This window comes from Panthera uncia (assembly GCF_023721935.1).
Source record: "Panthera uncia isolate 11264 chromosome C1 unlocalized genomic scaffold, Puncia_PCG_1.0 HiC_scaffold_3, whole genome shotgun sequence".
NCBI classification, from domain to species: domain Eukaryota; kingdom Metazoa; phylum Chordata; class Mammalia; order Carnivora; family Felidae; genus Panthera; species Panthera uncia.
Genome location: NW_026057584.1, coordinates 85,198,337 through 85,224,602, shown reverse-complemented (window position 1 = coordinate 85,224,602; position 26,266 = coordinate 85,198,337). Strand labels below are relative to the sequence as shown.

At 40.4% G+C, this 26,266-nt stretch overlaps 1 protein-coding gene across 9 annotated transcripts in view; it reads right to left on the bottom strand.

Moving 5' to 3' along the window:
- The window catches only part of GTDC1 (glycosyltransferase like domain containing 1), a 391,227-nt gene that overhangs the window by 61,019 nt on the left and 303,942 nt on the right, over positions 1 to 26,266 (bottom strand). For 8 of the 9 annotated variants that reach the window (XM_049615666.1, XM_049615668.1, XM_049615670.1 and 5 more), the window contains one exon: positions 1,079 to 1,423. In XM_049615666.1, the coding sequence (XP_049471623.1) occupies positions 1,079 to 1,423 (345 nt within the window). Of the gene's footprint in view, positions 1 to 1,078; positions 1,424 to 5,569; positions 6,977 to 26,266 lie in introns of those variants that run through there. The other variant, XM_049615673.1, reaches the window with a different exon arrangement.

Here is a 26,266-nt window from a genome sequence, read left to right as displayed (position 1 = left end):
GCCGGTGTGGTGTGCTTATTACTTCACCTGTAAACAGTCGCTCTCAGAAAATCGGACCTAACGATCAGCCCAGCATCTCTGCAATAAAGAGACCATAATCTGTGGGGGAAGTGAACTCTAATCAGGCCACATGCAGATTAAACTAACTGGGAGGAATAAAAACTAGATTAAAATGTTCGTGCCTAATACCAGAAGATTATCAGGACATTTTACCTCTTTAAATCCTAATTTATAGGAGCCAGGGTTAAGTTTATGAGTTTATATTTGGTGCGATTACATGCTGCAGTTGATTTTCCTCTGTTTAGAGGAGATTCCGCTAGAAAGTATTTTGCTTCAGCACAATACAGAGGCATGTGGGCGCAGGGAAACAGCTGCAAGTGTACCGATATATTTTATGACATGTGAGATAAAGGCACCCAGGTGAAACTGGTCATATTGGGAAATAACAGACATTGTTTTTGTTTTAATGATAACATTGCCTTAACAATGTATAGGTATGAAATAGTATAGGTATGAATCATATAGGTATGAATAGTTATCATGTGATAACAGTATATATATGTAGATTTGGAATCCCGTTCTGATACTTTGGAAACTTCTTGAACAAGATTTGATTTTCTAGAAGTGTCTAAGTGCTGTTGTTAGTTGAGCAAATCACTGCAGATATTTATTATTTTAAAAAAAAAATTTTTTAATGTTTATTTATTTTTGAGACAGAGAGAGACAGAGCATGAACGGGGGAGGGTCAGAGAGGGAGGGAGACACAGAATCTGAAACAAGCTCCAGGCTCTGAGCTGTTAGGGCAGAGCCCGACGCAGGGCTCGAACTCACGGACCGCGAGATCATGACCTGAGCTGAAGTCGGACCCTTAACCGACTGAGCCACCCAGGCGCCCCTCACTGCAGATATTTATCTGCAATTCAAATTTAATCTAAACACACCACTCCTTATATAAAGACATCAATAATGCCACCTTTTTCTAAAGCTATGGGGACAATAAATTACTAAGTCAACCATTAGAATATATTTTCTATGACCAGTCTCCAACTCTCACTAAATTGGTGTGTCTTAAACTTACCACCTGTGAGGCCACACAATGTGCAGTGGTCTTTGTGGATCGTCAATTCCACCGAAAATGTCACAGGGACTAGAAGTCGTATTTTGTTTATCTTCCTCATGAAGAGAGCTCGAATTATCTGATGAGTGGCACATTCTCAAGTCTGGCTCCTGCGTTAATGAGCTACCCAGGTTTTCTTGTTGTGCAGCATTACAGGGTCCAGACTCTGAATTAAAATTCTTCAATAGATTCTCAGAACCTTTCTGCTCCTGGTGGAAAGCAGGGGCCATCGATGGAGCAGTACCACCATTTCCTTTAAGGCTGAGAATCTTCTGTAGATGGGTTGTTTTGTGCTTGGGCATGAATCTGTTACAAAAAGGAAATGCAATACACTTTCAGTGAAAATACTATTTAAAGCGTCTCCTTTACCTTTCTGTAAGGACATGAGGATGATGTATAAAAGTGATAAAAAAAAATAAACTAAATCGGTAACCCACATACTAGTAGGAAAGATACAACAAAGTAGTAGCCATCCACAGAGAGTTCAAAAGTTTGAAATTAGACCACATTGTTTTCAAACTGTTTCGGTGGCTGTAAAACCTGCCCTGTACATCCCGTGAAAAATCCAAGTAGAGAGATGATTTATCACTCTCTCCTCACGCATCTTGCTGCAGTTCCATTTTACATTTTCCAGTCACTGCCTGGCCCAGTGTATATTCCAAGCCCCACTTAGTCATTACCCAACAAAACTGCTTGCAACTTCCTTGATTAACACTGGCCATTTCTGCTCACATGACTGTTCGGTATGCCTGGGAACCTGGGACACACATTTTTATTACATTGACCTTGAGAATAGTCCCCGAATATTTTTTTCAGTGCCATTTCTCCCATCTTCCCATAATGCTTTGCCATACAGAGTATGATATCTGTTACTGCTAGAGGCATCTAAATAAAATGAGATCAAGAAGCTCACCGTCTATTGGGGAGCAAACCAGTAGTGCTTAGAACAGACACAAACCAACTAACCTGTGGTGAAACATATAAAGAATGGGCATCCCAAGTTTTTAAACAGAACTAGAGATTAATTCTGACTTGGGGGATCAGTAAAGGCTGACAGACAGTTTTAGTTGAAGGAGTCTGAAAGGCAGAGAGGGGGAAGTTCTGAACTGAGGGAATGTTATGATCAAAGCAAAGGGACGTGAAAGACCATAAATTCTTCAGTGAATAACAAGCAATCCAAAGAGACTGGGGTCAAGTCCCAGAGTCTGAGGTGTAGACAGGTAGACTGAGGCCAGACAACAAGTGCTTTCTCTGAGTCCCTGAGACTTGACCCCTTTCCTGCACTGTTGGGCAAGTGAAGAAATGGAGAGCACATGCATTTAAGAGATAAGTGAGGGAGAAGAACCATGGAAGGAGAGCAATAAGGAACATTTGGAAGAGTAAAAAGAGAATCTGAGAGAGTAATATCACCCTGTTGAAGTGAATTAAGAGTCTCAAAACAATGTGTAAGAAAGGAATCAAGAAACCTTAAAAATGCATAAGGGGGGGGGGGGTATGAAACACTCCATAGGTACCAGAGCATCAGATAAAACAAAGAGCTTTTGGATCTCTTGCTACTCAAAGGGGAGTCCCCGTGGAGAGCGTAGGCAGAAATCAGCCTGCAGGTTACAGTGTGCACATCAAAGAGGGAGAGGCCGAGAAAGAGAGGTTGAGAGGAGAATGGGGAAGCAAGATCAGTTTTCCTTAATAGGGCACGTGCACATAGGTGTAGTCGCTAGGGTGTTCACTTGGGGACACATGCTAGGGAAGGGAGGTGGATCCTGAAGAAATCGAAAAGTCTTGCAAGACTTTGGAGAACAGCATAGCATGTAGGATTCTTGGCCAGGGGGAAAGTAAGTAGGTCTTATGAAAGAGACTAGACCAAGCTTTCTTACAAAGCTGAGGGAAGGAGAAAAAGTGAAGCCGGAAAAAAGTTTCAGATGGCAGGTATGGAATCTGTGGTGTGTCACACGATTTTGAGGCCAACGATCTCAAGGCCAACAGACGAGGCCACTGATTTCAAGCAAGGTGAGAAGAGGTGAAGGTAAGTATAAGAAGTGTGCTAAGGAACCAGAACAGGAGAGAGGAGTCGAGGATGTTTGCTAGGTCGGAGGGCGAGGACTGATGGGCAACACTAATGAACGGGGTGGGTTCTGCTGTAGGCTGGAAACAAGGTCTTTGGCTGGAGTGTGCTGTATACATTACAGAACCAAAAAGCTTGTTTGGGGGCTTCTGTGCTTGTCTCATAAAGCCCTTTGAGATAAATTACCTTATATACAAGAACCCTGCAAGTAATAAATACATGATTGTAGACAGATGGATAAAACACAAAAATGGTGCTAACTCCTTTGGTATACCCTAATTAAAATAATAAATTAATTCTTGATTTAAAAATAAACTTGGGCATATACAGATCATAGTTTCATATCTCACATTACTGAACTATTATGGGAACTAACGATCTTTATTCCTGAAACAAATTCAAAAACACTGAGGAGAGTCTAAGGAACTGAAATCCAATGGAAAAGCTCCCACTGGACACCACAAAAGGAAAAAAAGAGTAAACTATAACAATATCTTAACTTTAAAAAAAAAACAATATGGGGCTCAAACTCACAACCCTGCGATCAAGAGTCACATGCTCCTTCAACTGAGCCAGCCAGTGGTCCTGACAATATCTCAACGTTTAAACAAATGAAACAAACAGCAAGAGAAGGAACATCTGTACATATCTGGAAAACAACAATAAAGGGAGTGAAGAAACATGTTTGTTTGTATGTTGGATAAAGGATGCCAGGCAAGCTTAAAAAGGATTTTAACAGAATTACAAATTTACTGCAGGAAGGATTCACAAAAAAAAAAAAAAAAAAAAAAAAAAAATCTGTATCTATATCTATCTATATCTATATCTATCTATATGCATCAGCAGGCATTGAAACAACATAACTTTATCTTAGAAAACTTTATCATGACCCAACTTACTCTTAAAATCCATTTATACTGGTCAGCATGTGAATACAACTGCCAATTAAAAGGGATGGGAGATTGGCTAAAGAGTAGTGTTTAAACAATAGGAATGGGTAAGGGACAAGGAATTTAGCTGTGGGCAGGGCGGTAGGCCCGCTTCCCAAATGTTCCCAAGGATGAACAGAATCCCATGCTGACACAGGTTGTGGATGACTGACTTGATAGGTGGGGACATGGAAAGATACAGAACATAAATACGGACCGTAAGCAGAAACTCAGCTTATTAATGTTATGAACTTGAGAAAGAAAATCCTGAAGGCAAGTTGGACAAACAGAAAACACTGTTGAGAGTGTCTGCAGTTTGACAAGATGAGCCTGTGTTGATTTGCCCAGCAAACTGGTGCCACTTTGTGATGGACTGTGGTGTACAGAGAAGGAAGGTACCGCGTCTGTGGGGACAGAGGGCTGTGCAAAAGCTGGTTTCATCTGGGGCACCTGTAACTGTATATGTTTGAAAATTAGAGAGTTCTTAGAAGAGCAATAATAATGATTAAGGCAATGGAAGAAGTGATTTATGAGGACAGATTAAAGGAGCTAACTATGAATAGCCTAGTTAAGTGACAAGTAGAGGGGTACATAATAGGAGTCTCCAAGGAAAGAGGATAATTATTTAGCCGGCTACAAGGGGGTATAACTAGGAGTAATGAGATGAAATTAAGAATGGGAAAATTTAAGCTGAATTTCAAAAAAAACCCTCCCTGATGGTATAATTTATTAGCTCACGGAATAAATTCCCTATGGAAATGCAATAGTGAGGGAAACTTAATAACAGGACTGGACAACATACCAATAAATAATATAGATAATAATCCTGTATATGAAAGAAGGTGGTTCCATGCTATGCTTTCCTTGCTTAGAATATCTTCCCATATTTTTCTTTGATAGTCTGTTTATATATGGTGACTGTTACTCAGAGAAGTAGTTAGGCAGTTAGCTAAAGTAAAAAGGAAGTATGTCCTTTAGGTGAGGGAAGTGAAAATCATCTTACTTTTCATACACTCTGCAGTAGCATGCTGAAATAATTTTTTACTACTTTGCTCTAACAGAGCTGGTCGTGAAGCAAGCTGGACAAATGTATTAATATTTCTAAAAAACAAAACAAAACACAACAAAACAATGCGCATCTACCATTCCACAGAGTCTATTCTGATTTTCTGTGCCATGAAACTCATATTTTCATAGACATGTTTAATATAAACAATTTATTGCCATAATAGAAATCAAAAAACTTTATTCCAGCTTTTCTAAATGTAGCTCTATGGTCAATTACTTCACATCAATACCAAGATCAAATAGGCATAATACTAACAAGCAGTTTGCTTAATAATAGTCACCACACTAATTAACCCATCCAGAACATTCTTAATCAGACGCTATTTGTAATGTACAGTTAAGAGAAGCTTGGCAATAAACTGTTCTATGCTAAAAAAGAAAATAATACCTTACCGATGGGGTGAAACTGGCTTTTCTATTGAACTGGACAGAATGCGCTGCCGTCCTGGCATTAACTCAAGAGAGTGAGTATGCAAATAGGCACATGTCTGAACATTCCCTTTCTCTTCCCCAGCTCCAACTCTGGTGGAGGTGTTAATGAGAAGAGAAAAGGTCCTGAGATAAGGAGTGAAAGAGAGAAGAGAGTCAGAAGAAAACCAGTGAGCTGCGTTTTAGAGCTTCTGCCAGATCTGCCTTTTAATAATTGCCCAATTTTTCTTAAGGAAATGCTACTGCCCATCGTACTCGTAGAATGTCTTTCCCCGTTTCTGAGTCTCTCAGCTCTATCAGAACCTGTTTTTACTTTTAGGAATATTCTGATCACTGTAATCATTTCCAGTCTACTATTAGCCATGGGGCCCTGCCCCAACCATTTTCCCCCACCAATAGCTCATCTGTGAAACAGAAGCACAGCCTCCCTACCACCTCCTGTCCTCACAACCACCATTCCTTCCTCACCACCTCTGTCCGCCAACGTGGTTCCAGAGGCACTGCCACAAAACCCCGGTACTACGTTGGGCAATGTTCAAAGACACAGCTGGTGCGTGTACTTTCTAGACCTAAACTGGATTGCTTCCCACCACCCCACGTCCACACACACAGACTTAGAGCTGGCCCTACAGGAATGGCCTTATTCAGATCAATCTGGAAACACTAGGTTTGAGAGTGGCTTTAAATGATGTTAAGACTGATGGCAGATACAGGAAATGCTCTAGGTATCTTAGCTTATTTCTGCTAAAGTTGAGAGGCTAGAGTATGTTTCGTTGACTAATGGAGGTAGTCAGAAGGAAGGTGATAAAATAAAGCAAGTCAAGTAGACTTGGGACATGAATACTGATTCATGGGCTGTGGAAGAGAATATCATGGCTGACATGTGAGTCATGATGGAATACACTGCCTACAAACATCCTTCTGAGAGATTTCAATAAAAAGTACTTAATATAGTGAGTTCAACCTATAGAATCTCATAAATACCCACAGATAAGAATTCACAAGACAGAGATTATCAGCGGTCTTGCTTCTCAAAACAGATTTGGAAGACAGCACTTGAAAAATGGTGCAAATTAGTGGATGATTAAAGAGAAAGGCAGCATAACTGGTTAAAGAGTATTGCAGGTTTGAGCCAAGGCAGAGGGAGGAGCGCATCAGCAACCGAAATAGAGAAAGTGGCCTGGAGGTGCCTGGGTGGCTCAGTTGGTTAGGTGTCCGACTTCGGCTCAGGTCATGATCTCACAGTTTGTGAGTTTGAGCCCTGCGTCGGGTTCTGTGCTGACAGCTCAGAGCCTGGAGTCTGTTTCAGATTCTGTATCTCCCTCTCTCTCTGCCCCTCTCCTGCTGGTGCTCTGTCTCTGTCTTTGTCTCTCTCTCTCAAAAATAAAAATAAAAAAAGAGAAAGTGGCCTGCCCGTGGGGTAGGCAAGAAGAAGGAGTTGACAAAGCTCAGGTTCTCTGGACATTAGCTTGGGTTTGAGGGAGGGAGAGTGGTATGGCCACCGCATTATATCATTTAGGCTGGAGTTTTCACAACGTGTGCTTTATGCAATACTAGATAGAGAAGGTTTTGTGAGAAAACACATTTGGTAAATGCTGGGTTAAACAGACCTAAACACTTACTCACTCAAGAACTTCCCAAAGTACATGCTAGTGTATACCATAAGTATGTTCACTTATTCATTCTTTTGTTTAGTCAATAAAATGTTTATTGAGCACCTATTATGTAATAGGGCTATTATGTGTATTGTTTCTCAAACTTAACACTTCATGAAACGAGGACTCCCCCACCCCCAAGCATGCACCTTAAGACTTAGTATGTAACAAAGGATATCCTGGGAAATGCTACTTGAGACCCTAGGAGATGCACAGCCAGAGTCTGAGAAGCAAGATGGGTGGTGGCATATTTTATATTGTAGGGATGGCAGAAGGAGTGGGGAAATGTGCTCACATGAGAAATGATGAAACTGAAACCGAAGGCCATATACCAAGCCACATAACAGCAGACAAAAGGAAGTTTGAAAGAAATGAGGAGAAGCTGTGAAAAAAAGTGACAGAAGATATGGTTCAAGGCTAATATGGATGATAGCAGAAAAAAATATCATTTGATTTTATCACAGCAATTTCTGTGGATTCTTGGATATAAACCACACTGAGAATTGAGGAGAAAGGAAATAGGAATCAAAGATAAATAACCTTTCCAAAACCAACTGGGAAGACACATCCACACAGTTTAGTGATCTAAGTTCTCGGGTGATTTATAACAAAAACTATTTACTGTTTCCAAACAATGTGCTGGAAATTAATTACAAAATTAACATTTTTAGAATGTTGCCACATAAGCAAATATCAGAGATAATTAAAAAATCATGCTAGCCCACATGTGTCCAATATATCACTTATATGGTAAGCAGATTTATATAAAACTATAAAGTATAAAAGTAAAAATCTAGCATTCTCACATGTACACATCTACACCCCTGTATCTCTTGCCACACTATCTTCACGAAGTAAAGGAATCACAAGCAAGAAAATCCATCATAATTAAAACTAGATGTTTGGAGACCACAGCATGAAACAGAAAGACAGACTTCTGCTTGGTTGGTTGGTTGGTTGTAGGATGCTTGTTCTTCTTTCCTGGAGATGGCTAAGGGCTAATACTCCTAAAATAGATGGCACATGTCTGCGAAGGCTGTTTCAATAAGAAACTCCTGGCGGAACAAAATACGAACAAATTCAAATCACGGATGAGTCGGTCACAATCCACACACACATAGCACAAATGCTTTGGGGGAACTGCCATCCAACACCGCTGTGGCCGGTTAGGCCATGTTGTTTAGATGTTCAGTGTTTGGTGCCCGGACCAAATTTCATCTCCCGTGGTGTAAACTTGCAGAGTCAACATGAAATACTGACAGCAGCCTGTGAGAGGGCACTGGGCAAGAGAGTCTTAAACTATGAAGAGTCTGCTTTGTGACAAGATAGAAAAAACAGAATCCAGAGAAACTAGCTGCAGTGAAAATTAACAAGCAAACCCCACTTATTAGCCCGAGAAACGCATGCTGAGACTGAAAGCAAATTTGTGGTGATCAGACTGGCCTCATTAGCCACGCCTGGGCCCAGAGATGACACTCTTAGTGATGACAGCACCTTCTCTTAAAGGCTGCCCAAAAGACACACTGCAGCTCCCTCCCTATTTAAGGTCCATCATTTTCTGATGGCTGTCCTTTAAAGAGCTGGGATGTATGGCTCTCATAGGAAAAGGTGGTCCTGTGCTCATGAACCTATTGCTTTTTATTTTTGTTTCCCACCACGACTTCTAAGAATCATTTCTGAAAATCTAACACTTTCACATACCTCACTTACACCGTTTGTTTACATGACCTCTTCTGACAACACAGTTTATGTGGTTAGTATTATTTAACTTAAACAGTTATGCCTCACGGCTCTGTTCTCTTTGGATTTCAAAGTGTTTTAGATTGTATATATTGCTCATTTAACCACCTGCCTCTGTGAGCAGTTTGTCGTGTGCAATTTTACAAAATCCCTTACGAATAAATACATTCTTGTCTCAGAAAATTGAAGGTCCTCATAAATGTACGAGAAGAAGAAAACCTACCTTGCATGTTGACAGAACAAATGTTTATCACATTCAGAGCCATCTTTGTGAGCACATGTAAGCTTACTTCTCATGATCTCCACTCCTCCCCAAGAAGAGCTCTCTTAGAACAAGAAAACCCTCCAGGTTACACGAGCTTTACTAGAGCAATTCAACATAGTTGGGCAGGACTGTAGGCTAAACTGAAAACAGGGAATCTTTATTTTTCTACCTCCTCCATTTCAAGCATTCTCCACCCACTGGTGAGTGAGTCCCTAAGACCTTCAGACTACTTTCTGATTGCCTGGGAACTCTTGCTACCCCCCACACTTAGCCTCCTTGTAGCCTATATGTTGGAACTAAGCCCCACTTTAGATCTAGCCCTGAATCCTGCCCTGCTCTCCATTGTCGGTCTTTTTGGAAACCAATCTTAAACTTCCTCCCACAATGTATTAGCCACCTTCCAGGCTCAATGTGTCCCACCCTTCAAAGGGGGCAAGTACCATAACTCAAGGGAATTTACCACAAACAGAATCATTTCAAATACCACGGTGAGCCTATGCAAAAATTATTTGGGGAGGACAGGTGGCAAGAAATCTCCGTGAAGCACTGTAAGTAAGTCCACTTAAGCAATGGGCATGTTGCACAGAGGATAATCCAGACTGTTTCAGTACACAGGCGCTTCCTGTGCTCGTGGATTTATTCACATCACTTCATTTCTCTGAACCTGTGCTTCATAGTCTACAAAATGGGATAGTATCTGTATCTGCAAATTTCTGGAGAGGATTAAAAGAGAACTGTGGTGTGTACAGAGCACACGTAAGTAAACTTCCCACACCTTTGCTCATTCAAGTTAACGTCCATAATATAAGGAGTGAGCCCTAAGGCCATTTTGGGTAACACCAAATTTCCCAGTTAGAGAATAGGAAACTGCAATCCATCAACAAATATTCACCCAACAATTATTTAGGATCCTCCTATGTTATATCTGTATTTACAAAACCTTTAGTGCATACGTAGTAACATTTCACACTCATTTTGGACTCTCAGCTCCCGAAAGTGTAATTTTCCATATCACCTTTAAACTAAACTGTGTGTACTGATTCTGTTACTAAAATGATCTCACTTTTAAATTCAAACTTAATAACTTGTTCATTATGTTTCATTAATAACTCAAGAAGCAAAATTTCACTATCTTCTATCCTTTCACCTTACTTAATTTAATGATAGTGTATAAAAAAAAGGAAAGAGTCCCCAAATGTGGATCTGAAGTAATCTCTTTCACGCAAGAGGAAGTAGCTGTTTCACACGTACATAGGCTCAAAGCAAGCAGCTTTGCCAGGATATACCTTGTTGGCAAGTAACTATTCTCACTACTCTGGGAATCCCATGTCTTCTATAGCCTCAATAAAGCACCGAAGGAAACTCTAAATATTATGTCTAATCACGTGTTCTATCCCATGATTTTTTTTTTTTTTTTTGAGACGCCATTATTTAGGAGTCGAAAGCAGGATGGGAAAATACGTTGATATTAAAAAAAAAAAAAGGATCACTTTCTTCTTTCCAAACAAATATAAGAATTCTCCTTTGGAAGCGTTTCCAATTAGAGACTCTCCTTTTTGAGCATGACATCATTGCATTGGTGCTACAGACTGAAAGGTGTTCCCTCAAAATTTGTATGTTGAAGCCATAACCCCTAATGTGACTATGTGTGGAGACAGGGTCTTTAGGTGGTAACAAGGGTTAAATGAAGTCATAAAGATTGGGCCCTAATACGGTAGGGACTGTGGCCTTAAAAGAGGCGGAAGAGATCTCTCTTTCCCTGTGTCTCTTTTTCCTCTCCTCCCTTCCACTACCACGTGTGAGGACACAGCCAGAAGCCAGCTACCTGCAAGCCAGGAAGAGAGCCCCACTCAATACCAACCGTGCGGGCACCCTGATCTCAGGTGGCCAGCGACCAGAAATGTGAGAAAATACATGTCTATTCTTTAAACCACCCAGCCCGTGGTAATTTGTTATGGCAGCCTGAGTTGACCAATATAAATGGATACTGCTGCAGAGAAAAGGAGGAAGGGTCAACACTGTGATGTGTGAAATTTCCTGAATAGAGTATTAGGAAACTAACGGAGTGGGAGGCACTATGTTTATGCTGACAGACAGTGACAACGAGAGAATATTGTCAAAGAAGAGAGAGCTGACTACCAAAACTGATAAAAGAAAATCTGGAGGATAAAGAAGAGAAAATGTGAATTTTATTGTGTGGCACAAAATGTTACTTGTTGATTAAGAATAAGAAAAAATAATAGAGAATGGAGTGTTAGAAAAGAAATTTTTCCTAAAAATTTGTTTGGTTGTGAATGAAGTCACTTAATTTTCCTAAACCTGGGTTTTCTCCCCTAAGCAATGAGAATACTGCCAGTCGGAGACTTCTCACAGAAGAACGAGGATCAAAATATCCTATCAAACCTATTGATTTGATCTTACGGTCCCTATTCACAGCCAAAATGGCATACTGGGTCAGCAGGGCTCTGAGCCCATTGTCTGTTTCAAATTCAGGGCTCTGCCACTTACTAGCTGACCTGGGGAAAGAGTTTTTTCTTTAAGTATCAGTCACGTCATCTGTAAAATGGGGATAATATTATTGCTGCCTTGCAGAATGAGGCTTTCCATGTTGTTTGGCACATAGTAAGAGCTCAGTAAATACTATTTTTTTTTAGTTACTGATAATAATGGTGAAGATTATCATTACGTGGTCATTGTTATGAAAAGATACTCAATATTTAAAAAAATTCTGGTCTCTGGCCAGAATTCTGGTCTACTATGAAGTAGGCTTCATAGTTAAGCCTACTTTCTGAACCAGACTGATGCCTTTTTAAAGATATGTTTTTCTTGCTAACTCTTACCAGTTACACTTTAGCTCTCCATGTAAGGTGGGCATTTTAATGTTACCTTATTTTCATTTGTATACTAATCAAAGATTTGTACTCATGCCTAGAGGCACACGAATTACAAAAAAGCATAATGTTATAAATCAAATATATTCCTCCCTTTCTATTACTTGTTGCCTTTCGTACTTTTTTCCTACCTTTCACTTTTCCTTTCCTTCCCTTTTATTCTTTTCATTTTTCTAACTGAGAGTTTCCATCTTTTCCCTTTTTAAAGCTGCATAAACCAAGAAAGTAAAACCAGGAAATTTAAAACATCAGTTTCCAGGTCTCTGAAGCACGAACAGATGGGCATCAAAAAATCCAGTCTTTTTTTTTTCCTTTCCCTTTTTCATTTGCCCATCCACAACCTGAATAAATCAAAATCACCAGCAAATCCAACTTCCAGCAGAACCCGCTTTTTTTTTTTTTCCCTGCTACTGCATTAAATGCTAGGGCACTAAGTATTGATCCACATCATGTACTGATTCTGTTGCTGCCTAATTGTTAAGCCACAGAACCTGACTTTATTCTGAACTGATATTACTGGAAGATATAGTTTTGTTACTATTACTTTGAAATAAAGCCTTCAGGTGTACAAAGTGAGTGTACAAACACTTCTGCTTACTTCAGGTTTTCTCCAGTTTCCAGTATGGAAAGCTTGGAAAACAGAGGTCACAATACAACAGATGGGTAAATTGCTGGGCTATTACTAGACTATGACAAAGGCTTGAAGGTTAAGAAAGGCGTTTAAATACTGAGTGAAAAAAGTTCGGAGAAAAAAACCATTCAATCACCATTCCACAAAAACTGGAGTGCCCACTCCGTGCCGAGCAAATGGCCAAGTTGCCTTCGTGGAACACACGATGTGGTAGGTGCTCTGATCAGGAAAGAATAGGTGTTAGGGTGATGGGAACCCAGTCCTGGAGACAGGGTTGGTGCCAACGAAGGCTCTCTAGAGAAGGTGATCTTTCAGTTGAGGCTACGGTGGTGACTGGAAGGTAGCCAGTTGTGAGTCGTGGGCTGTGCCAAGAGTCATGGCATGTGCAAAGGACCTGGAGGGAAAACACAGTCCAGTGGAAAAAGCAAAATATGGCCGGAGTGTCAATTGGGTGTGAATAGGAATGAAGGTGTGGTAGGGGAGGGACAAAAATGAGGTCCAAGGTATAACCAGGTGAAGGCTTTTCTGCCTTTAAAATATAAGTGAAGTGGTGTGTGGCCATTTGAAAAGTTTACAGGCAGACGGGGGCTGAATAAAAACTCTACTGCAGTATGAAGAATGGACTGGGGACACACGGCAGAGCAAACACCGATTTTAAATACCTCTTGCCTTTTGAATTGCCACTAAAATAATGGTATGGGAATTTTTAAAAACGGCAAAGACTTTCAAGAACAAAGAGGAAAACTGAAAAAGATGACAACAGGAAAGAAATGGCAACTAAATTTCAGAAGATGGAAAGCATAGGAATGAGTGGTGTTTGAGCAAAGAGGAGGAGGCAGGACATGTCTATGCGTGCAGACGATTTTGCTTGTGCATGTGATGTTAGCCAAGAAGCAGCAGTTCATTTGTTGCAGAGAAACTCCAAAGGCTCAGGTATCGGACATGCCAGGTACCTTGGGAGGTGCAGATGTAGAGCAGAACTGAAAACAGAACTGGTAACAATTCTCTATGCAGTGAGCACAAACCCCTCTGATATGACAACCTCCCCATGCACAGTGATCTGCCTCTGGTCTCCCCTCTCTCCCCACCTCCCACCCTCTACCTCAACAGCAGAAAGGAGGCTTCCTCACTTGAGGGGTTCAGTAAGGCTAAAGGCAAGCGTGAGGGAAATTAAGTGAAACTGTGCCCATTTATTGGTCACCCCTCTCCAGCGCCCTTCCCTAACCATTTGGCTCTCAGACAGCATGACATTCCCCATACAGGTGATTGGAGGAGACTTTCTCTGGAAACTAACTGGACTGACCTGTCGACAATGACATGTGGGGGTGCCGCAAGTGAATCCCTTGTTTGCTCATTCCATGAAAATGGTCACTAGTCCATAGGCCCTGTCTCCGAAATTCTAAACATCTTTCAGGGTCTCACTCTCAAATCTGAAAGGACAGCCAGGGACCATCAGACATTTGAAGAAAACTATTAACATGAAATAAATATGACAAAGCAAACCACTACAGAAAAGGACCTTGAAAGACACTGAGACAGAGGGAGGAGTAAATGAAAACTTAACTTAAACAAACAAACAAAAAAATCCTATCATATCCACAATGATAAAATAAGATTTTGCATTCATGGTGAGAAAAACAGAATGCAGTAAGAAAGAACATTCAGGAACAGAAAAGAGTGCTTGCAAATAAAAATGTCATAACTAAAAAGAAATCATTAGAAAAATTTGAAGATAAGGTTGAGAAAATTTTACAGACAGCAGAAAAACAAAAATGAAAAGAACGGAGTAGGAGAAGAGAAACAAAATCAGGTCCATTTAAGGTTCAATATTGGTGAATAGGAGTTGAAGAAAGGAGTTGGAGAAAATCATGGGGGAGAAAACCAAAGGAAAAATATAAGAAAATCCTTAGTGCTGAAAGGAATGAGTGACCAGCATAAGAAAGGGACAAAAATCCAATCCAAGCAGAATTATGGGATTTCAGAACATCAGAGGTGAAATAGAAAATCTAACACCTTTTGGGAGAGCAAACAGGAAGTCACATGCAAGGGATCAGAAATAGATAAGAATGGGACTTCTCAACAGGAAGTTCAAAAAGTAAAAAACAATAGAACATTACCTCAAACTTAAGAGGAAAATGATTTTCAATGAGAACTCAAAACTCAGTCGAATATCAATCAAATATGAGGCCGGAAAAGTCATTTTTAGACATGCAAGTTCCTAAGAAATTTTAGCTCCCATGTGCATACCTCACAGGTATATACAGCACACTAAGATGAGAACATAAAACAAGAGACAGACATGGGATCCAGGAAATAGTTGATTCAAGGGCCCGGAAAGCAACTAGAAGGAACAGAGGGCAAAAAAATGGGGTCCTCCAGGAAGGGGGTATCCAAGAACAAACATGGAAATGATAGGTTTTCTAATGTGACTGACCATATCAAAATGATGACTTAGTGACAGCCACAAAGCTTAGGAACGAGTTTATGATGGTGACACAGAAACTAAGCAGATAAAGTCAAAGCAATAATTAGCCCCAGGAAAAAGGTAAAGAGTTGTTCAAGAAAAAACAAAAAAACAAAAAACAAACTACCACGATGCTCAGCAGGAAACATACTTACATAGCAATAATGCTATAAACACAGAATCTTTAATCAAAAGTTGAGGTATAGCCATATTGGAAGGATAGGGTGAGGGAAAGTATGTGCGTGAACACGTGTGCACCCGTGCTCATGCACATGGATACTCGTGTTCTAAGAGAGCTAACTAAATAATTTCTACTCATAGGAAGTCAATAGATCATATCTATTTTAAAGATTAAGAAAGAGCAAGACAAGAAAATTTAAACATTTTGTCAGCGGTAGACTCTACAGGTGGGAGAGCTTAGGGGTGGGAAGGACTGGGGAAAGGGATTTTGCTTTGTTTTACAGACTTCTTTGTACTCTCTGACCTTTTAAAACTAAATATATGTATGATGTTGAGAATTCATGACTTTAATAATCTGGAAATTTCTTGCCCAAATCTTTGAATATTGCCTCTAACACTTTCTCTAATTTTTCCTTCTGGAAGTCTTATTAGACATGTGCTGGATTCTTATCCTTTTATTTTTTAATATCTAGCTTCTAGGTCACTAATTCTCTCTTCACACGTGTCTAATACTTAACATATCCATGGAGTTCATTTTAATGAATATATAAAAATTCTACTTAGTCCTTTAAAAATATGCACTAATTTTTATAGTATCTTTTATTTCTCATGTTATAGATCTATTCTTATGCTACTGTTTAAAAAACTTACTTCATCTTTTCTGTATAGTAGTTTCAGTATTTGCAATTCTTAAGGGCCTAATCCCACAGAAGGCTGTTATAGCCAGTTTCTGACTTGCTAAACTGTAAGAGATGTTGGACAGGAAACATCATAAAGAAGGTTTTGAGGAGACATGAGGATGACACATGTAGGCATCGATTACTATGCCTAGAAAAGCGGCAGATTCACCAAAGTGAGGCAATAGAGAGAGATTTGTACCTACGTTTTGTCCTTCCTTAAAATCTTACCAATTATTGAAACTCTAAGACATTTCCTTAAACTATTAGTCAATCAACAGGTATTTATGGAGTGCCTACTCAAACTGAAATCTCTGCTGTCATAAGAAAAACAAATAGAAGAAAAATTAGACATTTTTAACATGTGACTGAGTTTTCCTCTTTCAAGTTTTTTTTAAAAAAAATTTAAATGTTTTATTTATTCCTGAGAGGCACACACACACACACACACACACACACACACACAGAGCATGACTGAGGGAGGGGCAGAGAGAGAGGGAGACACAGAATCTGAAGCAGGCTCCAGACTCTGAGCTGTCAGCACAGAGCCCGATGTGGGGCTTGAACTCACAGACTGTGAGATCATGACCTGAGCCAAAGTTGGATGCTTAACTGACTGAGCCACCCAGGCACCCCTCCTCTTTCAAGCTTTTTAAAGAGATAGTATGTTGGTTGTTTCAAGATCACAACAATCCATTATTTTGAGGTTCAACATTATTTGCAGAAAATTTTTTTTCAAGTTTATTTATTCTGAGAAAGAGAGACAGCACTTGTGTGTGAGTGGGGCAGAGAGAGAGAGAGAGAGAGAGAGAGAGAGAGAGAGAATCCCAAGTAGGCTCCATGCTGTCAGTATAGAGCCCGACATGGGGCTCGATCCCACGAACTGTGAGATTATGACCTGAGTTGCAATCAAGAGTCAAATGCTTCATGGAGTGAACCACCCAGGTGCCCCTCTTGGCAGAAGGTTGTTTACACCTTAAAATACGTTTTCTTTGAATAGTGGGTTCTTGAATAGGAGCAAATGTTTTTAGTGGAGAATTATATACATTCACAGTTTGTATCATTGTGGGTCATAAGCACAGAGAGATGCAAATATCTTTTAATACTACATTGGATATAAGTGGAAACTATATACTTTTAACCATAAATGTTAATAATAATAAATATCCTGGGAAAAGTAACTATTTGGTGGAGTTCTCATATAAAACAAACAAAAAAATTCATGTAATCTTAAAAATGTACTTATTCCATAATTTAGATGTATTGAGTCTGCGTCTTGTTGCACAGGCTATGTTAAAGTATTGCATATACCACCTGAATTAGTGTGCACCCTAATTTATACTGTGTATAAATTCAATATTCAACATTTCAATAACATATGCCAGGGTACAACCAAGTTCTAAGGGTGTCAAAAGTCAGATCATTGTAAAATTGAATGTAAGTTTAGGAGTAGAGAGAGCAACCAGCCAGATGTGCCTGCAGCAATGTGCTGAAGGCCATTTAAAACCAATCCATGTGTAGTAGATGGATTCCAGTAGAGAATTATAGACAACAAACCAAGAGATACTAAAGTCTTACTACGGTATCATCTTTGTTAAGCCAGAAAAAACATTTTGTTTTTACAGAACTGGAGCTAAAACAAATCTTATTCTTTCCTCCCTGTACTAAATAAATGAGCAAAATCAACTCTACTGCCTCCCAGGTTTACAGCCCACAGTAGATGTTCCATATGTACTTGCTGAAGGAATGGCTGCCTTGATACAAGGAAGTGGAAAGGGTTATGCACACACTATTTTATGGCTTTCTGGGTCCTGATTGTTTTTGTATACTGCTGCGTGGTTTGGGTGTTTGAGTGTGCTTTATTTCAGGTGGTTTGCATATGTGAAGTAGAAGGAGGTAAGGTTGGTTGAAGGGTAATTATTTCTTGATAGAAGAATATAAAAAGTATAAACAGCTCAGCTCTTGCTTAAGCAAACTCAGCTCTTCATTCCTGATCTACAATGCAAATAGTATACAAAATAAGGTTTCATTAAAGAGTGACTGTCACATCAACAGGAAAGAGAACGAAGACCTGCTATGCAGTATTATTAGATATATTGAATTTGTTGTCACCATGATCAACAAAATATTGCTTCAAAGGACTATACACTGTGACATAGAAATGGCTTTGCAATACAGAGCACTCCTCTGACATAATTTTTTCATTTTATTGTAATAGAGCTATACCTCTAGAAGAAACGAGTATGAATTTATTAATGGCATGGGTCACTATTAAAAAAGTAATAAACGAATGAGAAAATATCTGTGATAACTAACGATACATTTTAGAAAAGAAAATGAGAAACTTTTTATCATGTGATATGTTCACAACCCCAAATAACTCTATGTCATACGTGTAAAATGGGCCTTTTCCTACTATCCTGGAATTTCAGCTGAGGTCCTAACCCTGAGGATTAATACCTACAAAGGCTAAAAGGAGGTGTGAGACACCCCTCTGCAGGACTTACTAAAAGTAGAAACATTGGCCCCGTGACTGTTACTCATCACCCTCTCAGCCTAAATACGAGGAGGAAATTCACAGGAGTAGATGGGCTCCATGGGAACCTCTTATTACAGAGATTTGGGATGTTTGCCAGAAGGGGAGGTTGGCATCTCTTTCCCCAAACTGGATGACTGCCAAGCTGCTGAAACTCAAAAACCTGCCCTCTCCTCCTGCTCCTAGAACAGAGCTCAGAAGTGTTCTTGGGAGAACCTACTGCATGCCCCCCTAAAATCTAGGGCATAGGGCTATCCTGACGATACCCTTGACTTCAAGATTTGGAAGGTAGGAGGCTAAGTGAGATTGTCCACATGGCAGGGTAAGGAGAAAGGAAGCAATGGAAGCAGCTCCCCTTTCTGCCATTTGAAAGGGAAAGCACGCCTGATTTCCTCCCATGCCCTCCCCGTGGCCCTGGTGGAGGGGAGTCGTACAAGATCCATACTGAAAGGACTATGCTCAAGAAGGTTGACTTCGGGGCAAGGAGGATACCCTTGGGGCAGGATCTGAGAGAAGGATCTGATTAGAGGTCATGCAGGGAGGGTTTCGTTCATGCTAAGGAGTACCTACCTCTGTGTGAGAGGTCTTCCCAGGAGCGTCTCAAAAGAACATACCTCTGCACCACACAAAAGAGTTGGAATTTGCCTCCTCTGACAGAAGGCATTGGATGCACATGAGAGACCCTCCAAGAGTTTCAGCTATGTAATAAGCCCTCCTCTCTTTTCCTCCAGTCCTTCCTCTTAGTCCAGAGCCTGCTGTAGGACCTTGAAGGGGAGGACAGGAGGCAAGAATGGAAGTGCATGCACCTGGTTTATTGAACAGGTTGCCCTCGATGGGTATAATAAGGGAACAGTTTCATTTTCCCCTTTGCCACTGCCTTCAGACACATCTCAGATCTCCTTTCTCTTCCTGTTGGTGTCAACTTCCACACCTTGGCTTTCTGGCTTGTGATTATTTTCTTCTGGTACTGTTAGCATTTCTACCCGCCCCCCCCCCATGTTATAATCTAGGAATAGGAGAGGTCTTTTTTAGACGTGACACTAAAGGTAGAAACCACAAAAATAAAGAATAGGTTTGTCTGTGTAAAAATAAAGTGTTTTAACGTATCAAAAGCTTCATAAATACAACTGAAGGGGAACGTGCAAAAGTGAAAAAAACTATCGGAAACCTATCCAACAGAAGAGTTAATCAGCTAACTCTTAGCGATCAATGGGGCTAGCAGGCAATCCCAGGTTCAATAAAGTCTGCCACTAGCTGTGTGATTCAGCTAATTCATTTCACATCTCTGAGCTCCAGTGTCCTCAGCTATGAAAGGAGGTTAATACCATTACCTACATCAGTGGGTTGGGGGAGAATTATATAAACTAATTTGCGTACAGCATTTAGCACCGTGTTCAGCAGAGTATGCACTCAAATAAACATCAGTTTTGTATCCTCATCACCATCATTAAATCTCCAAGTGGCTAGTTATGGGTAGTAAAAATCAATTTATAAGCATTCTTCTTCTTTATTTTTGTCTGTATTGCCACAGTTTTCGACAATGAGCGTGTGTTACTTTGGTACGGAAAATATGCGAACTATTTCAATTAAGAAAGAAAATAAGAATAAAGGCGTGTGTGAGCCTCTGCCAAGTTTACAGAGTAGAGAAAGGCAGCTGCGGGTTTCTCACTTGGGCCAGTCGGTCATCCTATATAGTTTGTTACACAGAATGTCCCTCAGTTACTGAACAGGGAAAGTGGTTCTCTTCCAAGAAGGCAAGAACCATCTGGTCATTCATTGATAGAAATAAATATCTGAACACGAATCATGTTTCCACCGATCAGTATACATACACGCAAGACATGCGAAAGGCATAATAAAAGCTTTAGAAAACATTCACAGGAATAGAAACAAACATTTTGTATCACAGCTTTGTGCCATGTTGTCACATCGGGTTTTACTTGTTTATCATATCATTTCATTTACTCTAATGAAAAATTACTCCTAGGACTCAGTTTCCTTTATTGGCATCGCCACTCATTCTGGGCACAATTTTATAAAAATAAGGCACATGGAAAGATACTGATGTCATTGTCAGAGGAAGCAAAACCATATGAGAGCCCTGGCTCTGGTGCTCATTGAGGCTAGATGGAAGTGAGGGGGAAGAGGCTCTGGGATGTATGTGTCACTGTATTGGAGATGGGCGTCCTCCACAAACAAGCCCAATTCACAAGAAAAGAACATAGACTGTAGAAGGGGGGGTCCAATTTTTAAACTATGTTACCAAATACACATTTGCTTCTACACTTTAAAGCAGGGCTGAATCGCGTTTGGATAGAGTTATAGCATTGCTTTAAACACACACACACACGCACACACACACACACACACACACACCCCGACACACACACACACACCATGGAGGTAATCCAGTTAGTCCTGCAACGCAGATGTGCACAAGAATGCTCCAAGTGATTAAGATAGGGCTTTAAAGTTAGTTAATTAGAAACATCTCTCTTTATAGGATCAACAGTGATACTAGCTTTGAGTTCTCACTGGCCAAATTTGAATTTAAATTTTAAGATGCATGGAACACCCTTTGGACTTGCTCTTGTGTTGAACTTAGAGGAAGGGCCTTCAGTCTTCAAACTTCTCTGGTTCAAATCTAACTTTTTAAAAAATAGAATTCTGCTCATCTGATATTATTAAACTGAGCTTCTCATAAATAGCATTTATCCTTTCTTGGAAGAAAAGAGAACAAAAGTCGTACAAGTGTACTATTTTAGAACCTATCCTGATAAGGAGAAATCACTGTCATTATAACCAAAACCACACTGCTCTTCCCTGATTTTTGGCATGATCCTGCTTAAAAAGGCCAGAGGACCACTGAGAGGGTAAAATACAATAATTGACGGGGAACTGTTCAGCATTAGTGCTTGGCACAAGTAGTTGCTTAATAAAGTTTCAGTTTTACAGAAATGAAGGTGATTGCTAGAAAAGTGAACCTAGAGGGGCACCTGGGTGTCTTGGTCGTTTGAGTGGCCAACTTCAGCTGAGGTAATGATCTTACAGTTTGTGGGTTCCGGCCTTGCGTCAGGCTCTGTGCTGACAGCTCAGATTCAGATTCTGAATGCAGTACAGTTGGGAGCCTGATTCAGATTCTGTGTCTTCCTCTCTCTCTGCCCCACCCCTGCTCGTGTTCTGTCTCTCTCTGCCTCTCAAAAATAAATAAAAATGTTAAAAAAAAAAAAGAGAAGTGAACTGAGTTATAATAAACATGTAATTTAAAAAAAAATTAATGCTTATTTATTTTTGAGAGAGAGACAGAGCACGAGTAGGGGAGGAGAGAGGGAGCAGGCTCCAGGCTCTGAGCTGTCAGTACAGAGCAGGACACAGGGCTCGAACCCACGTACTATGAGATCATGACCTGAGCTGAAGTAGGATGCTTAACCTACTGGCTACCCAGGCACCCCAACATGTACTTACTTTAAGTTCAACTTTTATTTTCACAAGACTAAATAAATATCAAACTCCCAGTCTACATGTTATATGTGTGTGTGTGGGGGGGGACAGTTTTGCCACTGGATATTTTAAAGTCACATTAACATGAAGCTCTCAAAGGTCAAATGAGGCTGCTTCCCATTGGCCTTACACTCCTTGATCCAAAGCCACATCCACAGAGAACACAAGGTCACTCCCAGTCTCCTGGGATCATGTTTACAAGACCATTCATCCACAGATTAGCAGAACAACCCAACTTCTGCGGTTTACTAAAGAATAGATCAATTTAGGTCATCTTCAACAGATATATGTTACTCTTCTATTGGAAAACAGTATGGGTGTACTCCTTGTAAGAGATACACTTGATCATTTCCGCCTGAGAGGATTAAAGGAGCTGCTGGCGTTAATGGCAAAGGTGCTTATGTGCAAAACTGTGGACTTCCCATCTTGTTTTATTTGTACTTTGTTCACAACTCCAGAGAAGTTGATAACAATGCCAATTAAATTTTGCCCTCACTGAAGTGTCACATATGTCCTAGAAACAGAGCTGGGAGGGAAGGTAGGGTGTGTGAGTAAACATTCTTCATTAGAAGGGGAAATGTTGTAAGGCACCTTTAGAAGCCAACTGCCTTGGACTCAAATTTCAGGGTTATCACCTAACAGGTAAGTAGCCCTGGGCCAACAAAATAACCTAGTTGAGCCACTGTTTTTTTCACTTATTAAATGGGAACTTCTTAGAGTTATTTGAAGGATTAGCTGAAATAGTATATGTATGATTGATGTATAAGAGAGGTAATACATCAATAAATGCATTTCACACCAAGGCCATTTGCTTTAGAAAGAAAACACAGCTGCTTAGACTAGATAAACTGGTTGCTGATGTTTTGAGTACTATCATTAGGGAGGGTCTCCTAACAATGTTCCAGAAGTAGTTGATGAATTCAGATATTATATTTACTTCTATTTCTGCTCTAAATAGCTACTATTGAATCACCACCTTGCACTGGTGGCTATCAGTGGTATGACTGGTTTAAAACCTTCCCAGCCACTGGAGCAGTGAGGATGGAAAACTGTGATGAGAACGGCAACCTGCCATCCTTTGTCACATCTTCTTTCTACTATTTCTGATTAGTGCCCTTGCACAAGGCACTCAGAGAGAACCATGAGGATATAGGGAAAAAAAGAGTTTGAGAAATATGTTTCAAGCAAGGTCTTCGATGCAGAGATTTGAGAGCAGGCCAATACAAAACATGGTAGCAAAGCTCAGAAAGAGTGGGGTAACGAACAGGAAAGAATCCCATGCCTGGACAGTAATATCAAAATCTTCACTCAAGAATGTTTTCCCCTTGGGGCGCCTGGGTGGCTCAGTCGGTTAAGCATCCGACTTCGGCTCAGGTCATGATCTCGCGGTCTGTGGGTTTGAGCCCCGCATCGAGATCTGTGCAGACACAGCCTGGAGCCTGCTTCGGATTCTGTGTCTCCCTCTCTCTCTGCCCCTCCCCTGCTCATGCTCGGTCTCTCTCCATCTCTCAAAAATGAACATTAAAAAAATTAAAAAAAAAAAAAATGTTTTCCCCTCTTCAACTTCCTCTTAGTCAAAACACTATCTAGTTGTACCCTGCACTCAAGTACTGAATAGTTTCAAACAGACATGCAGGTATTAAGTGCCTATTGTGGTACTGCTCACATTTAACTGAAGGGTATTCTTTCCATCCCTCACAGAAAGTAAAAGAAAATGGTGGGAAACATTGTCTCTTTTGACACAATTTGTTGTGACTTTTTTCATTTTTCTTTAACTGATCAGGCCACACAGGTAAACCACAAAAGCAACTCAGTGTTATCATGGGATAACATTATGATTTTACTGAAGAATGCTCTCTGTAAAAATAGTAATGCATTCATTCATTTTTCAAAACCAGTTAGAATTATGGGAATGAATTGGTTGAACAAGCCGCCTAGAGTAGACTTTGTACTGCGTTCACAGAAATAGCTAGCATCTTTCACAACGATAAAATCTACCCATAATGCCTTTTTTTAAAGAACTTTTCTACAACTACCAAAACTTGATGGAACAGTTCCTTATAAGTTTAAATCACAGGAGAGAGTCTGAATAATATTCAAGGCATAAATCAGTGCCACACATCTCCAAATCACCAATTATTAACCTGGAGATCCTAAATGGGCTGCAGGGAGTCCTTGAACCCCTTGTAATTATATGGGAAACTCTGTGTGTGTGTGTGTGTGTGTGTGTGTGTGTGTGTGTGGTTCTTACTTGCATTTTTCTAAAGACTAGAGCCCGTTCAGTTCACCTGACTTCTAAAGGGATTATAACACCGTCATGAGGTTGAGAATTTCTTCATTCCTAAATATATTTTATATGACTGCTCTTTGTTAGGCCCTAGGCTAAGCACATAGAAGATGTGGTGCTTGACCTCTACATTTCAGAGTCTAGCAATTGTTGTGAACATGGGAGGTGGGGTGGAATCAGTCTTCTTACTATCCTGCTAATTATCTTTCTCTCTTAATTCAACCCCACCCCATCTCATGTTCTACCTCAGATCTCACACTCCCCTTGGGACAAATTCTCCTTTGTATAATCCATACTGAATTCCACCACCACACTTTCACTAATGTTGTTAGATCAAGCTGAGGTGTCCTCTCTACTCTTATCTTGAAAGGTTCTGTTCAAGACTTACCTTCCTCAAGATGCTCTCTCTGAGACTCCAGAATGTTGATGCTTTCATGTAACTTCATTTTTCATTCTTTTTACAAAAAATTTAATGTTTATTTATTTTTGAGAGAGAGAGGGAGGGAGAGGGAGAGAGAGAGAGAGAGAGAGAGAGACAGCATGAGCAGAGGAGGGGCAGGGAGAGAGAGGGAGACACAGAATCTGAAGCAGGCTCCAAGCTCTGAGCTTTCAGCACAGAATCCAACGGGGGGCTCGAACTCACAGACCCTGAGATCCTGACCTGAGCCCAAGTTGGATGCCCAACCGACTGAGCTACTCAGGCGCCTCGCTTCATTTTTCCTTCTGAACTAAAAGTAAACTCTAGAAAGTAGGAGTCACATCTTACGGATAATATTTTTGTTTGTGTTCCTGCCTCAGTTGAGTCTACTCTAAATGCTAGTTTGTTTCCTGCCAGACAAGATGAATAGACTTAAGGATGTCTCTCTGACCTAGATTATAACAGAAGCATAAAAAGATCTTCTCAGAAGAGAAACTGGAAGAAAAAGATGTTAGGGAAGTAGAGGAAACCAAACGACAAGAGAAGAGTCAGCAAAACAATAAGTGCCAAGAGAGACAGGAAGAAAAGTGTGCAACTGGAAGTACACCAAAGGTGCTGGGCTCTCCATGGAGCGTGATTGCGGATACACCACAAAGCGCTAGGAGTATTCTCAGACCTTAGGAGGTAGGCACGATGCTGTTACTAATTGCAGGCAGAAGAGAATCCTCATGGAACTTGTTCATGTCTGGGAACAAAGCTGTAGCCAAGCTAAGAGGCACGGTGTCTTCCTACAGCATGAATCTTAGTAGGAGATGAAGCCTGCCAAGATTCATAAAATGTACCCACTTCTGTTCATTCCAGTGGGAATGAATGCTACTGCCAGACAAAGTTCATAATGCTGTGGGGCCTAACCAGGGTGCACATCAGAAGTTTTAAAATACTGGGGGAGTTTTAAAATACTAATGACGTCTAGGACCCATCTCTGGCAATTCTGATTCAATTGATTTGGGATAACCCCTGGGCACTGGGATTTGTTTATATCAGGTGATTTAATGTGCCACCACAATGGAGAACTGCTCTAATTGCTATCTAGGAAGATAATTCAAGGACTTGGGGAGAAGGGTATAGTCGGGAGGGAGGGGGTGGGTGTGGATGGGTGGTATTTGTCTCTTTTTTAAAGGGAAGGTTATAACTGTAGAAGCAACAACAGGGTATAAGGAGCAAACAGCTGGCTACATGCACAGTGCTAAGAGTTGGTTTTATAAACAACACAGGGAAGAATACATTAGAAAAAAGTGTTCTTCAATGAAGCTAGGAAAGAATATCCCTATTTGCCAGTATCATCAAAAAGCCTCAAAGCTAAATTTTAGAAGGGGGAGAGGGAGAAAAATCCCTCAGACACAATTGTAAAACCTG